This window comes from Accipiter gentilis, chromosome 29, assembly GCF_929443795.1.
Source record: "Accipiter gentilis chromosome 29, bAccGen1.1, whole genome shotgun sequence".
Taxonomy (NCBI): Eukaryota; Metazoa; Chordata; class Aves; order Accipitriformes; family Accipitridae; genus Astur; species Astur gentilis.
In genome coordinates, this window is record NC_064908.1 from 5,844,123 (window position 1) to 5,859,283 (window position 15,161).

Here is a 15,161-nt window from a genome sequence, read left to right on the forward strand (position 1 = left end):
CCCAGCGCGGTGACGCATGACGCCTTGAGGGGGCGGGGCGGCGCAGGCGCAGCGGTGGCGGCGGCGGGGGGCCATGGCTGCGGCGGCGGCGCCGCTGCCCCCGGCGGCGCGGGCGCCCCCTGGCGGTGTGGCGGGAAGGGCGGTGGAGACGGCGGCGGTGGCTCCGGGGGCGGCGGCGGACCCGGGGGAGGCGGCCCGGGTCGAGGGCGCCGAGGGGCTGTTCGTGGTGCTGGGAGCCGGGCTGGCCGCCGCCAGCCACCCGCTGCTTTACGTCAAGCTGCTCGTCCAGGTCCGGGGCTACCGGGGGTGATCGTGGGGGCGGGGGACGACACACGGGGAGCCCATGTATAACGGGGGATCGGGACCCCGATATAATGAAGGGAGGGGGACCCCTGTGCGCTGGGGACCGCTATACATACAGCCCCTCCTCCCTTATAACGGGACACAGTGGGGGCACCTGTATAACGGGGGGGCACCCCGATATAAGGAGGCAGTGAGGACCCCCATGCGATGGGAACCCCTCTATATAACAGGGGGTGAGGTCACCCTGTATAACGGGGGTCCCTATAAAACTGGGAGGATGAGGGCAGCTATCAAACGGGGACCCCTGCATAGCAGGGAATAGGAAACCCTGTATAATGGAGGGATGAGGACCCCTCTGCAGTGGGGGGTCCTTTATAGCAGGGGCATCGGGACCCCCTCCTATGACAAGGGATGGGGATACCCTGTAGAGTGGAGGCACCTATAAAATGGGAGGGATGAGGATACCCTCTGCAATGGGGACTCCTCTATAAGGAGGGATGGGAAACCCCTATAGAACGGGTATCCCGAGAACCCCTCTGTAAGAGGGACCCCCATAAAATGGGAGGGTTGAGGACTCCCTGTACCCTAGGGACCCCGTATGATGGGGAAGGGACTGCCCATGTCATGGCACCCCCATGTATCTGAGGGTGACAGGGGGGGACATGGCCCTTTGGCAGCTCCCGGGACACCGAGATCGGGGCCATGTGGCCTGGGGTCTTTGGGAATGCCGGGACAGGGGCAGGGACCTGCTCATGGGGTTTCTCCTGCAGGTCGGGCACGAGCCACTACCTCCAACCGTTGGAAGAAATGTGCTGGGAAGGAAAGTCCTGTACCTGCCCGGCTTCTTCACCTACGGTAAGCAGATGTCCCTCCCTGCCAGAGCAAGGTCCTACCAAAAAATGGGGCTGGGAGCTGCCGGGTAGACCAAGCCGACCTCCAGCAGCACTCCCACATCCCCCTGGGATCATCCTGAGGCTGCACTGAGACCTAAACCACTACAACTAGTTGCAAGGCTGTCAGATTTACCTTGGGGACAAGGAGGTGGTGGCCCCAGTGTTGGTGCTGTGTCCCCTTTCTGTGGTACGCTGCTCTGGGTTTGCACCATAGTGGAGGGGGTGGTTGGGGTTTAGGTAGCGTAAGTTTGTTGGTGGAGGGTTTTGTGTCCGTTAGAGATAGCAAAGCGCCTTTCTTCACTACAAAACAGCCCTGCAATAACTTGGCCCCTTGCCCTGCTCATTTGTGTTCTAGATGGAGCCCTAAAGGGACAGAAATACCAAGAAAAGGGAAGGTAGTATGTTTAGAAAGAAAAAAAAAGTACTATTTTTCTCTCTCTGTGGGTGGAGCAGCACGGGAGAGGCGGCTGAATACTCTGTGACCTTGGGGGTTGCTTTCACAGGGGATTTGCTGTGGGGAAGGGGCATGAACAGTCCTGAAAGCCAAATTGGGCCAATCCCAAAATCAGACAGCAGTACCCCTAAGGTTGGGGGGGACCCAGCCCAGGAGCAGTATGAAAGTACTGCAAACCCATCCTGGGACATGCAGGGCTGGAAACGCTCTGGTGCTGCCTTTTGGAAGATGCATTTTCCAAATATATTTGCAGTGTTGGGTGATGGAGATGTGCAGAGCCTTCCTGGCTTCACTTGGGACAGCAGAGGATGGCGGTCAGGAGCAGTCGGTACTCACAAGCACATAGTGGGTTGTATTGCACCATGTTGTATCAGGGAGAACTTGGATCTGTTGGCTTTTTTTTTTGCCTCAAGACCTGAGGAAGTTTGACTGGGAGAAGGTGGTGGGGCAGGAACGGAACCTGGGTTTGCGAGATCCATATTGACCCTGAGTCCCTCCCCAGGGTGGAGGGAGGAGTTGACACCACACACCACATGAGATGATCCCTCCCTACCCTCATTCAGTCCAAACTGCCTTGTAGCCCTTTCAGGTGAGCAAAACAATCAAAAGACAAGGAGTAGCCCAGAATACTGGAGCTATCCTTCCAGATTAGACATGACAGAGAATACTTAAGGATTCTTTGCATCCTCTATGAAGTTTATTTAGGACTGTTATAATAAATCATTTACGGTGGGACAGCAGAGCGGCTGCCGTGCTGCGCTGAGCTCCAGTGTGGTTTCAGCTGAACACCGGAGGTGTTTGGGGTGCTTTCCATGAGTTGGCCAGTTCCCGACTGACGGCAGCCTGGTGTTTTCTTACCCAGCCAGACACATTGTGGAAGTGGATGGGAAAAGAGGCCTCTTCCGCGGTCTTACTCCTCGCCTCATCTCAAGCACTTTATCAACCATCACCAGGGGGAGCGTGAAGAAGGTAAAGGTCAGCTTCTCTCTCCATAAATCAGCTTGCTGGGTTGGCTGGTGCTACTGCAGCAGAGCCAGGGAGCCTGCATGTGCCTGCACCCAGCCACGACTGCGCATGGAAGAATAAAGCGCGCATCCCTCTCCATCTCCTAAGGGCTTGGAATAGTCCTCCAGGACAGAAGGAGATCAGTGCCCATATCCCTAAAGCTTGTTTTTTAAATGATTTTAATTTAATTTGAACAACCACTTGCCTTTTATCTTTTGTAAGAAGTTTCATGACCCCTCTCTTCCCCTGTTTTACTTTCCATCCTTCCTTATGTTCCTTCTTGCCCATTTTTCTTCTCCTCCCATCTAGAACACAACTGCTCGTGGTTTCCTCCTGTCCTCAGACATCAAGGGTTTGTGGGTCAGCATCTCCATCAGTTTTGACCATATGTTTGTTCTTTCTCCACTCAGGCCTTTCCACTGGAAGACATGGAGCACGTTTCTAACAAGGATGATGTGAAGACCTCCCTTAGGAAAGTGGTGAAAGAGGTGAGAAGTGGATATTGCGTGGAGAGTAAAGGAAGCTTAAACTGTGGCATGTGGGTGAAATTACTTAGAGAGAAGCTCTGGGTGAAATGGCTGTGGTATTTAGCAGCCATTCTGTGTCCAGCTATGAAATATTTCGTAGGAATAGAGGTTTACCACAAACAACAGATTTCAAAAGACAGACCCAAAATGGGTGTCACTACATTAGGGGAAAGGGCCTGATCTGTGCAGGTGGACCAGCACAGCTTTTCATACAGGTGTGGTTTTTTTTTCTCCCCTTCCCAGACATCTCATGAGATGATGATGCAGTGTGTGTCCCGGGTTGTCTCACATCCACTGCACGGTGAGTCTTGTTTCTCTGCCTGGCAGCCCTCTCTGGACCAAGGATCACCGCAAACCCCTGTTTACTCGATGCGCTTCTCTATCATAAATGGCTTTGTATGAAACTGCAGAACAGATGTGGGTTGGAGTTGTTGCTTAGGGAGGCTGACACTTGGATTGGCCTTCAGGGACTAACCCAGCTGAGGGGCAAGGTGCTCTCTTCCCTTTCATCCAAGAGCTTGTCCCAGAGATCCTTTTGGGCTTAGGGCCAGAAGTCCTTCCCATCACTTACAGGCTAGGGGAGGGCACTGGTTTCTAATGAGTCTTGCAGTAATGAGGACCACCAAGAAGAGCTGGAGGTGATGCGAGTTGAGGGAAGGGAAGGCAGAAGGATTAGGTTCCATTTTCCTTCACATCCATTGCAACCCACACTGGATTTGTTTCTTTGTCAGCCATGTGTTTCTTTCTTCCTAGTGATCTCTATGCGCTGTATGGTCCAGTTTGTAGGCCGGGAAGTCAAATACAGGTGAGTGGCTGCTGGTCTGAAGGGTTTGGGCACACAGAAGCCCAAGTCGAGGAGTCAGCGGTGCCAGATGCTCCCATGCAGTCGGGGTATGGTAACCCAGGAGGTTTGGGAGACTGAAAAATGAATCTGAGCTGTGGTTAGAGGGTGGATGAGTAGGGGGTGAAGGGGTGTGGGGAGGCTGGGCTCTGTCCCTGGCAAGCCTCTGTTCTGCCTTGTGCCTGTGGGGATTTTGGTGGCTGTAACGCACCTTGCTGATCACACAGCGAGTCTCCTGCCTTTTTGCTTTAGGTGTTAGTAGAAAGGAAAGTCAGCAGGGAGGCAGAGTAGGTAATACGAAGCGTTGCTGCAGCCCTGCTAGTCTGCAACATTTTTCCAAGCCTTTTCCAGTAATACCTGCCTCTCTGCAGGGCAAAACGACACGTGCAGCCACCTGAAAGCATGCTAGACACAACTGCAGCTAACCCACAACTGCCAGCACGAGCTCCTAGGGGCAGGACAGCGTTCTTGGGCTGAGAATCAGCCTAATCAAAGCACATTATGTGCCATGGTTGCGGCACGTGTACCCACTCACACAAAGCCAAGCGGAGCTTTTCTAGCTTCAGCATTTAAACAGTTGTCAGCAAGTTGAGTGTTGTCCCAGGCATTGTTGCAGACTGACAGAGTGCAGACATGACCCTCCTTAAGGGGTTGAGGAGAAGGAGCAGAGTGGAGCTGCCTGCTACATTGCTGGCATGGTGGCTTGGTGGGGACACTGCTATGGCTGGTGGCTGCAGATTGCATGCAAAGCTGCGCTGGACAGAGACAGAGCAACCCTTGCACACTTAGAGCTCTTTTCCTTTCTTGGCAGTGGTGTGTTCAGCGCCATTGGCAGGATATTTAAAGAAGAAGGGATCCTGGGATTCTTTGTGTACGTGAGTTGTTGTTTAAATACTTTCTCCCATAGTCCAAAGGCACCAATGGCTCTCCTGGCTGCTCTGCCAACCTCAGTTAGAGTCATGCTGAGCTCCCCCCATCTGAAACCTTGTCTGACCCTGGGACTCTCACATCAGATTAAATCTGTGCCTTTGACAATGCTCCAGTTTGACCATTAAGTTTACCCCAGATCTTATCTTCAATCAAATCTTCAGAGCCCAGAAAAAACCCTTTATTTTTTTCTTACCTTTCTTTTTCCCTTGATGCTTCTTTGTGTTTCAGTGAAAGGCCATTTAAAGCATTTGTTTGTGCAACAGGCACCAAGATCAAGTGCAACAATGGGACCCCTTGTTGAAATAAAAGCCAGGGCCTGGGTAAGAAGCAACATTCCTCTGAAGAGCACCGTGGGTGCTTGTAATGAGCAGGTGGTTCGTGCTGGCAGCAGGTTTGCCTGTATGGCAGGACTGTGATGCTGCCCAGCTCAGCGGCGTCACTGCCTGGACCCAGAAGGAGCTGAAAAGGCGCTTCCAGCCACTTACGAAGCGTGGCAAATTGATGGCGTCGCTGAAGTGGAAGTCTAGCGGACACCTTTATGCTTGAACCCTTAATTAACACTTCTTGTCTTTTTTACACATCTATATAAAAGCAGAACCACCTGCTGCATCTGCTCCTGGTGGGGAGATAACTCACTTTATTATGTCAATAATAGTAAAGGCAGCTCCAAAATTTCAGGAGGCATTTTCAGGCCTGATGCCTTTGGCTGTGCAATCACAAAAATTTGGGCCTCCAGATGAAACATGAATGCATCAGGAAGAGGCAAGTAATCACAGGGGGTCTCACCCTGTCCTTCACCAGAGGGAAAGGGCTAGGGGTCTGCAGAGACCCAATCAGTTGAGTGTCACTGCATCTTCCTTTTGCAGCCCACAGCTTCTCTGCTGAGCTGTGCAGCCCCAAATCTCCTCCATTAAATACAGGTTCCTCTGGGATGTTCCCTGTGCATGGGGCACAGCCAGAACATGCTGCCAGTCAGCCCTCCCTCTCCTCCACCTCCCGAGGAAATAACGTGAAAGGAGCCACCGCATTCCCTTCCTCCACATAAAATAAACACTGTTGGTAGCCTAATTAAACTTAATAGTTCACAGGAAAGGCTTTAACACAACCCAAAATGTCTCAGGAGGGCTCTGAACTTATACGTGCTCTACAAGCCTGCTAGGAAATCACACTGCTGTGAGAGGAACACAAACTGCATCTGTAGGACCAAACTGCTGCTTTTCTGCTCTCAGCCCTCCTAACGCAACCTAAACATATCCACTCCCTTAAAATCATTGCGGTGCACTTATTTCTCATGGCCTTATAACCTCTACACAGCAGTAACAGCAACATATGCTTGATCTGGGTGTGTGCCTGGCTGGAGATAAAGACTTTTCAGGGGATGGACTTATCTCACTTCCCCTCATATCTGCAGCAGTCTCCTGCCTGCCAGCCCTCCAGAAAGATGTTTCTGGGGCTCCGAAACTGCTGCACGTGGTCAGCTTGATGATGGCTTGTCCCAGCCCTGCTGCGTACTGGGGTTTCTCCTGTTGGGTCACATCACGGGCTTCACCATCTGTCTGCTGCTGTTTCAGCTTTTAATGTTTTGTCATCTTCTAAAAACATTCCTAGTCCAGATCTCCTTGGACATCTCACCAGGCGTAAGAGCTGTAGCACAAATGAATTTGGATTTTTTTGGTCCTCTTCTGCAGTGCCCTCAAACCCCTAGTCTCCAGTCATCCCATAAATTCAGGTCCAGCATTTGTCGTTACTTTGATGACGAGAGAGAGGTATGGTGTCCTTATTGCAAATGGAACGAGTGAACTGATTCTCTATCAGTAGACGATGTTTTACTTACATGGCTGGCATGGCCCAGCCCTCTATTTCTGGACTTTATTAAGCCTCTGTTGTATCTGCAGCAGCTCAGGAGTCTGCTTCAGACTTGACTTTAAGTTAAAGAAAGATTTTTTTTACAAAGGCTGTATGCTAAATGCAAAGCAGACCATCTCTTTGGGACCCGAGAGCTTTGATTTCTTTGTCCTATCTGTTGCTCTCGTATCACATCTTTTAAGCCAGCGGATCTTCTACTGAAGGCTTCTGCTGTGCCTAGCCCCTGAGACCTTGGCTACATCTCCAGAGCTGCCAGGGCCTTGACAATACACAGGTTGTCTCCAAAAAGTATAAACCCTAACTCCAAGCAAGCAAAGCAGGCTGGATCAGAGCATGCAGTCAAAATTGCTGCTCTGCTGCTGCAGCGACCACAGCAGGAAAGTAAACTGGTTCCCTGTTCCAAAGAGGCAGTGTTGTGTTTGGGAAGAAACCAATGACTTGGACTAGTGTGCTTGGAGGTGGCTCTTTTCAGCCCAGCAAACACTTGGTGTGGCTCTCAACAGGCTCATTTTCAGAAGAACTGTCTGAACATAGCTGCTGGTGAAACAGGCAGGTTTGAATCACACCTGGATCATTTTGCAGTGGAACAACTGCACAGCCAAAGCAGGAGACCCTGCACTCGATGCCTGCGCTGGTACAACAGATGCTGCTGGAGCACTGACAAAGTGGAAAACCCCTCTGAAACGATTTGTTAATGGTTTAGTGCCATTAACTGCAGAAGCTAGAGGTGGTCATGCTGCTGGGAGCTCCAGCCCACGTGTTGATTAGAGCCATAAGCCAAAGCAGCACATCACCCCCTGTCCTCATTCTGCCAGGTGGCAGCAGGGACTGGGAAAATCAGAGGGACTGGAGTGCTGCCCCCAGTTAATCCCACTTTGCAGTAGAGCAGGTTTTGCAGGAACAACCCCCCTCATTTTAATTTCTAAAAGGAGGGAGATTCCACAAAGAGATAAACTTCTTATTCTGCATCCAGAAGAGCATCTGCAAAACGAGCTTAACAGAAGCCCACTTCATCAGTCTTGCCTGGGTTTTAGAGCAGGAGTTGGACCAAGAAAGGATTTGGGGTAGAACAGGGGAACTTGGCTGAGTCAGATCCCAAACTTCCTACTCTAGAGCATCCCCCGACTGGAGGAGCTGGCAGCACACGCAGGACCATGTTTGAAGGCCAGGAGAGCTCTTCCCAAAATCTCCCCTTTTCCCTTCAGTTTCTTCCAAAGTAAAGATGCATTTTGGGGGAGTGGGGTTCCTCTATGCTGGTGGAGGGAGGGCAGGGTACCTCAGAAGGCAGCTCTGGGACCCTCTGTACCTCACGCCCCTCTTTTTGCCATTGCAGTGGTTTAGTACCTCGTATCCTGGGGGATGTTATCTTCCTCTGGTGCTGCAACCTCTTGGCTCACTTCATCAACACCTACGCGGTGGACGATAATGTGAGTGGAAGTGCCCAATGGAGGGTTTGGGGGGCCCATACCAAGCATCTGCAGTTGCGAGGAGTTAATGGGTGGTTAATGGCTAATTTAATACAATTAGACACTGGGCTTTGGATAAAACACTGTAAAAGTGCTAAAGATGCAGCGTCTGCTCAGGGCTGTGGTTCAGCTGCAGTTTAGGGGATCAGGTTTGATAGCAAATGTCTTCCGTGATTCTCAGCTGGGATGCAGTGTGGTTACCATTGCTTTCTGCCCTATTCCCCTGCCCCACACCCATCATCTCAGGCTCAGAGGGATGTCATGTAGTGACAGTGACAGCCTGGTCTCATCCGCCTCATCCACAACCCCTTTGGTTTCTCTTTCCAGTTCAGCCAGGCATCGGTGATCCGGAGCTACACAAAATTTGTGATGGGGGTACGTAGGCAACTGCCATGTCATTTCTGCTCTTCCTGCCATCTGTGGGGTGAGAGCTTGTGGTCTGGGGACAAAGGCTGGTCTGTACTTTATATCCAAAAATGAGGATAACTTTGCTAACGTGCAAAAGCTGGAAATAGCTTTTTTTGTCATAATGAACATTAGAGAGGCTATGGGTTTTCTGTGCTTTCAGATCGCTGTGAGCATGCTGACGTACCCGTTCCTTCTCGTGGGAGATCTCATGGCAGTGAACAACTGTGGGTATGTCCGTCACACTGAGATCTAAGGCTTTCCCTTCCTTTCTTCCAGCCCCTTGTTGTCTGAATCCTCTGCTAACGATCGTAAAGCTTTCATATAGAACCGTAAACTATATGGCACCTCACAGAGTTGGCTCGTTTCCTGTCCCAGGTTGCTTATAATTTTAGACCAGAGGGCACAGACAAGAGCAGCATAAAAGCTCAAGTGGAGAGAAATAGGGAGAGTCATGGTGGTGTGGTCCAAACTGAACTAGACCAGAGGCAGCAGGGATCAAAGGGACCGTCCTGGCTCCGGGGAGCGGCACGAGGGAAAGCAAAGCTCTTAAATGCAGCGATGAGTGCAGACAGGAGCAGGACCAAGCTTGCTTTCCCAATCCCACTGCTGCAAGAAGTCTTCTGCATTCATGCTTATGGGAAGGGGACTGGATCCAAGCTGCTGGTGTAGTGTTTTCTTGATATCTGCTGGCTCTTGAAGGTGTAGATACAGCATATAGTCCCAGGCTCTTAATGTATCCAGGTAATGCTCTTTGTTTGTACACTCCAGGGGTAATTAAATTACATGATCTGTTGCATTGTAAATAATGAGCTGGTCATTTGGCCTTCAGCCCGGTGCAGACACTGTTTCTGTGTCCTTGCTTACACTTACTGCTGCTCTTGTGTTACCTGTCTGGATAATGTGACATCTGTACAGACCATCTCAGCTATTTCTTGTTGCCATGCAGGTTGCGTGCCGGCCTCCCTCCCTACGCTCCCGCGTTTACATCCTGGATCCATTGTTGGAGGTATCTCAGTGCTCAGGTGAGGGAGTGGGGCACGTACAGGGCTTTAGGCTCACTCTGCTCCTTCCCGAGGTCTCCAGCGCTGCCTATGCTGCATCCTTGACATGCTCTGTAACCTGTTTCCAGTCCTCCAGTTCTGGCACTGGTATACCAGGCATGGCAGTACTGGTCTGCCCGTTACATGCCCCAAGCTTGCAGCCTGCAAACTTTTAGCCAATGCATTGCACACAGCAAAGCAAGGTGGCTCTGCCACTCTCCATCACTCATCCCTGGGGGAAATGTCTGACTCCAGTGCCCATGGGGCTGAAGCCCTACTTTCTTCTCTGTAGCAACCTGGGGTGCTCAGGCCTGGCAGCCCTGCAGAGGGCACGACTCAGTCCCTGCTAAACCAGCTGCAATTCCCCAGCCAGGTCTCAGCAGGGCTGCCCTGACTCTGTGCTCTCTCTGCTCCTCAGGGGCAGCTGTTCCGCGGCTCCAGCCTGCTCTTCCGCAGAGCACCCATGCCAGCCACCTGCTTCCCCATCGACTGACTCCTCGGCAGGGAGTGGTGATGAACTCAAGACTCCTCAAGAAACCCTAAGCTTGTTTCGATACGTGTATATTTTTTCTTTTTGATCCGAAGTCCATGGTGCCAGAACAAGACACCTCCTCTCCAGCAAGGCCACCAACAGGTTGGCTTCTGGAGATCTGTCTTCAGGCTCCAGCTGGACCAAAGCTCCATCCTCGTGGCTGTCTCAACCGGGACGTGTAGCAGAGAGCGCAGAAGGGTGTTGTCTTGTCTCTTTGGTCCAGGCTGTAGCTCTGGAGTCACTGGGGAAGTCTGGGAAACCAGAAAATGTCCAGGTACTAAACGAGCCAGCCCAGAGATGCAGGGACAAAAGACTGCTTCGTTCTGCCTGAGCTGAGAAGCAACAAGAGATCCAAGGTCGCCTTGCTGGGAAGGCTATGCCGGCTCACCAGCCTCCTGCTTCATCTCTTCTGGAGAGGGCAAACGTTTGCATGGCAGGTGGCTCATCCTGGGTGAGATCAATCCTGCGACCCGTATTTAAGGTTTTGAGAGTACCTGAACACTAGGGAGCACACCACTTCCCATGGGCATGAAAGGGAAATTATAGTATCAAAACAGAAAAGGGAAACGCGAGTCCCACTACAGAGAACAGCACAGTCCCAAAGAGACAGGTACGGCTCGGCTCCAGGGCAGTGCTAGGACTTGGACATGGAGAGAGCACTTGGGGAGGGATGTGTGCTGCAGATGGTAACCGCTTTGGGAAGGCTTTTTGCAGCGGGACAGGCTGTATTTAGGATACACCCAACAGAGCTGCTTGGTGTAACCTGGGCAGGCAGCCTGTACGCATTTCTCAGGGGAGATGGGTCCTGGGTTGAACTGGGACGACTGCATCGCACAAGTGTCTCCCAGCCAGCAGGACCACAAGCCCTGCCAGGCTCCTGCTAAACCTGAGCATCGCTGCTTCACTGATGGATGCGGAGCCGCGCCTGCAGTGCTGCTCTGCTGTGTGGCAGCGTCCTGCTAATAGCTACACACAGGAGGGTTCGCCTTGTAGGAGGGGCACTCAGTCCATTGCTGTCTGGAATAAAGGAATAAACCTTGAGCTAGCCAAAGGCTCGCGAGGCATTAGGGTCAAGGGCTCCTTGTGCACACGGGAGCATGGCTGGCCCTTGTGTAGCAGGGCTTACCGGTGGCAGCAGGGCAGGGTTTATCCTCGTCTCCCAAGATGAGTTTTTTTTTGCACCAGTCTGTGCTGTCGTGGCAGCCAGGCAGATTTCCCCCATTTTGGTTCCCCCACGAAGCAGTCGTTTGCACAGAGGTGTTGTTGCACTCCCTGGGAAGGGGTTTTGGGGTCCTTGAGCAGGTTCCCATGTGCTGCTGCAGCAGCAGCTGGGGTCGCATCTCATCCTGGTCGACTGGGGACCCCAACCTGCCATTGCACAGGGGTTTTCCTCCATCAGACAGGTTTGATCCACACCTCCCAGCCAGGGCTTGCAGGACAGTGCTGGTACACACTGGGACCGGCGGTTCCCACCCAGCTCCCTTCGGTGTTGTGAAGTCTGTCCTGTCTGTCCTCCCTTCCTCCCATACAGTTAGTGTTACCTTAGCAGGAGTTAAATAATGCATGGCCCTGTTCCCTAACACCAGAGATTACTTCAAAGAGGATTTAACTATGCTCCAAAATACAGCTATAAAACAACAACTCTTGGGTGTTTCTTTTTTTAAAAAGTGTTAATTTTTTCTGCATAATGGGCTTGCTCACTCAGGGAAGGTTTTAGTTAAAGACAGGCACTTCCTTTGGTTTCTTCCCCAAAGCAGGGGCTACACCAGCTGTTGCAAACTCAGATTCCCTCTGATCTTCCTCACCTCCATGGAAGGTCGGCAGGTTTAAGCTGAGCAAACTGCATTGGGTGCACCTGGAGTGAGGGTGGAGGCAGCAGTGGGCTTCGCTTCTTGAAACAATATACATGAAAGTAGGTATTTGGAGTTAAAATTGACCCTGAGCTCTTCTGGAAGGGATGATGGAGACCCTTTGCTGCTGTCAGGTGGACTCAGCCACTCCATCCTCCCCTGCATGGCTCGCAGGATCCTTACTGAGTGGCCTTTTATCACATTAGCTGGTTTCTTGCCTACCCCAACACTGGGCATTATGTCTCCCAGATCACACAATGCCTGTGCAGGAACATAGGCCTTTACCCTCAAAATTAAGGCCACCTTCTGCTGGTCACATGCCTGTAAAACACCGTACACCCTGTGTGCAGCCTGGCTGCAGACACTGCAATGAAAAGTGCTGTTTCCTTTCCTTTGAGGAATTTACCTAAATTTGCACCAGAGCAAGCATCCTGCCAGCAATTTCTGCCCAGTTCACTGGGAGCCACAAACTTTGTTGGAAACGCAACACTTGAATATAGTTTTTGGTCAATTTAAATGAAAACCAGGTTTCAAAGCTTTCAGTGCACTGTCTAATCTTGAAGCAGGGGCTGCCAATCATAGGATGATTAAATATTTCCTTACCTCCTCCTATTTCTGACCCTGGTTCTTATCCTATGCTGTATTTGAGGTGTTCCACCAAGGGGACAATGTCTACACCAGGAACAGGCACGGAGACAAACCAAACCCTGGCTGGGCACCCCCCTCCCTTAAACTGCTGCTCCATTAGCGGGTGCTCCTGTAGCACAGCTGATGGGGACAGAATCCAGCACCCGCAGGAGAGGGGATCTGGGGTGAAACCTGCAGTCGGGAGAACAAATAAAGGGATGTAGGGGGAGGTTTGGGTCTGGCGCCTGGGATGGAGCCAGGGATTTCTCCCACACACAGCCCCAGCGCTCCCCTATCTGCCCAGGAAACAAACTTAGGTGTAAATATTGACTCTCTCCTGCACAAAACCGGGATGGGTGGAGATGGCTGTGGTTCCGTGCCCGTGCGGTTTATCAGCCCTCAGTGGAAAACAGAGATTGCCGGGACTTTGGCCTCATCTGCTCCCAGCTGCCAGGGGGAGAAGGGAGGCAGCGGCTGCAGCCGGGAGAGGGAAACTCAGGTCAAGGCTGCCCTGACTCTCTGCAGGGCCCGGATGCTTGGGTCTGGCAGGATTTGGGGAACAATGAGGTGCTGGTGAAGCCCTTGTGCCCAGGGAAAGTGCAGCTGGGCTTGGACCAATTGCATCATCCTTCCCTTTCTCCCTGCAGAGCCGTCCTGCTAAGGACCCATCAGTTAAAACCAAACCCCCGCCCGGCTGTGCCGCTCTCCCCGCTGTGGAGCCAGGAGGAAAGCAGCCCAGCAAACCTCTCGCAATGACTGTACGGTGCCCGTCACCCTGGTGTCTGGCTGCCAGACCCCTGCCCCAGCCAGCCCTCGCCCATCCCGGCAGCAATGGAGGGGCCCCACACGAGGAAGTACCCCTGCGGCACGGCTGCCCTCGATAAGGCTGTTTGCGCCGTTCTCCTGCAGCGCCGAGCTCCACGTAGGCAAATAATTATTTAAAAAATGTATACGTAAAATAATAACCCGCATGAAGGAGATCCTGCCTCCGGGAAGGTGGGACTGGCTGGTGCCAGGAAATGCTCTGGGTGGGGACTTGGACTGGACCCAGGTGCTGGCGGCACGGTGGCTCTGGACCCGTCCCCTGTCTTTTGTGTGGACCCGTCCCCCGTGATGGCCTTCGCCCGAAGTGGGAGGTTACGGAGGAGTCGGGTCCTGCTGGATTCACCCCGCCTTGCACAAGGGAAATCCCGGCTGGAAACAAGGAGAAAAGGCCACAAAGGGCACGGCGGGAAAGCTCAGCGCGGTGGCCTGACCTGCCACGCTGGCGGTGGCGGCTCCGTCCATCGCTCGCGGCTTGTAAAGGGAGGGGAAGAGCTGCTTTCCGTGCCTCCCCTTGCCTGATGCGGGCCCTTTTTTGGGGAGAACTCCCTCAAATTCCCCCAAGCTGAGCCACCCTGTCCCCTCCTGGGATGGCAGTGCTCCTGGGGGGAGCCGGCGACATTTTATCCCACCCCGAGGAGACCCCAGGCCTTGGAGGAAAGAGGTGGCGGCACAGGCCGGCTGGGGCCGGCCGAGATGCCTTTCGCCGCGGCCGCCATGGCCCCCTCACGCCTCCCTCGGCGCTCGCACGGCACCGGGCCCCCCCTGTCCCGGGGGAGAAGCAGGAGGCCCGGCGAGCCGGGAAAGGGGGGAAAAGTCTCCCCGGCTCTTGATTTGGCTTCTCTCCCCTTGCTGCGACCCGATGGCCGGGCCGGCGTGGCGAGGGTCCGCATTGCTGCTGCAGCAGCCGTTGTCCGAGGCGCCGTCCCTTGCTGAAAACGTGTTAATTCTCTAATCTTTAGGAATGGAGTTTCTCCCTTAAAAGCCGCCTGCGCTCTGCGGCCGGGTGGCGCGGCTCTTGTCAGGCTGCCAGAGGAGGCCGGAGCAGCGTCACATGCTGCAAAGTTTTACAAGGCGAGCGAGCCGTCTGGGGAGAGGGACGGGAGAGGGGACAGACGCACACACGCACTCGGACGCGCACACGGAGAAACCTCCTCCGGGCTCCCTCCGGCTCTGATCCCAACGTTTATTATTTTTTTTTTTTCTCTCCCTTTTTTTTTTTTTTTTTTTTTGGAAGAACAAAGACTTTGGGGTGGGTTGGCGCGTTTGTTTTTCCGGGGTTGGTGTCGGTGGATGGGGGGGGGGAAGGAGGCCGGAGGCGGAGGGGGGAGACTGCGGCTTGAGTGCGAGAAAGTCCCAAATTTCGCTGGCCGAGTTGCCGAGACTGTCTCTGCGAAACTTGGAGGAGGAAAGACGGGGGGAAAAAAGGGGGGGAAAAAATAATTAAAAAATAAAATATGATGACGTCACTTGGAGCAGGGGTGCCTTCCCCGCTGCCTGTCAGATGCGCCTGAAAAGAACAGGGCAATAAAACAACAGCCGCCTCTGTCTCCCTCGTTAAACACGGCACTAATTGGATGTTAATTTCTCCTTGCTC

At 52.9% G+C, this 15,161-nt stretch overlaps 1 protein-coding gene and 1 long non-coding RNA gene across 2 annotated transcripts; one reads left to right on the top strand and one right to left on the bottom strand.

Annotated features, from left to right (window-relative positions):
- Positions 1-71: 71 nt before the first annotated feature.
- MTCH1 (mitochondrial carrier 1) lies at positions 72-11,906 on the top strand. Its single transcript, XM_049832662.1, has 12 exons — positions 72-289; positions 1,074-1,158; positions 2,513-2,619; positions 3,066-3,143; positions 3,426-3,483; positions 3,936-3,987; positions 4,835-4,894; positions 8,153-8,246; positions 8,613-8,660; positions 8,854-8,921; positions 9,640-9,715; positions 10,152-11,906. The coding sequence occupies exons 1-12, from the start codon at positions 74-76 to the stop codon at positions 10,224-10,226; spliced, it is 1,017 nt and encodes a 338-aa protein (XP_049688619.1). The 5' UTR covers positions 72-73; the 3' UTR covers positions 10,227-11,906.
- On the bottom strand, positions 2,326-5,202 carry LOC126052256 (uncharacterized). The gene is made up of 2 exons (XR_007509993.1): positions 5,147-5,202; positions 2,326-4,100 (listed from the first exon to the last, which is right to left on the bottom strand). It is a non-coding gene; the product is annotated as an uncharacterized LOC126052256 (long non-coding RNA).
- Positions 11,907-15,161: the final 3,255 nt, after the last annotated feature.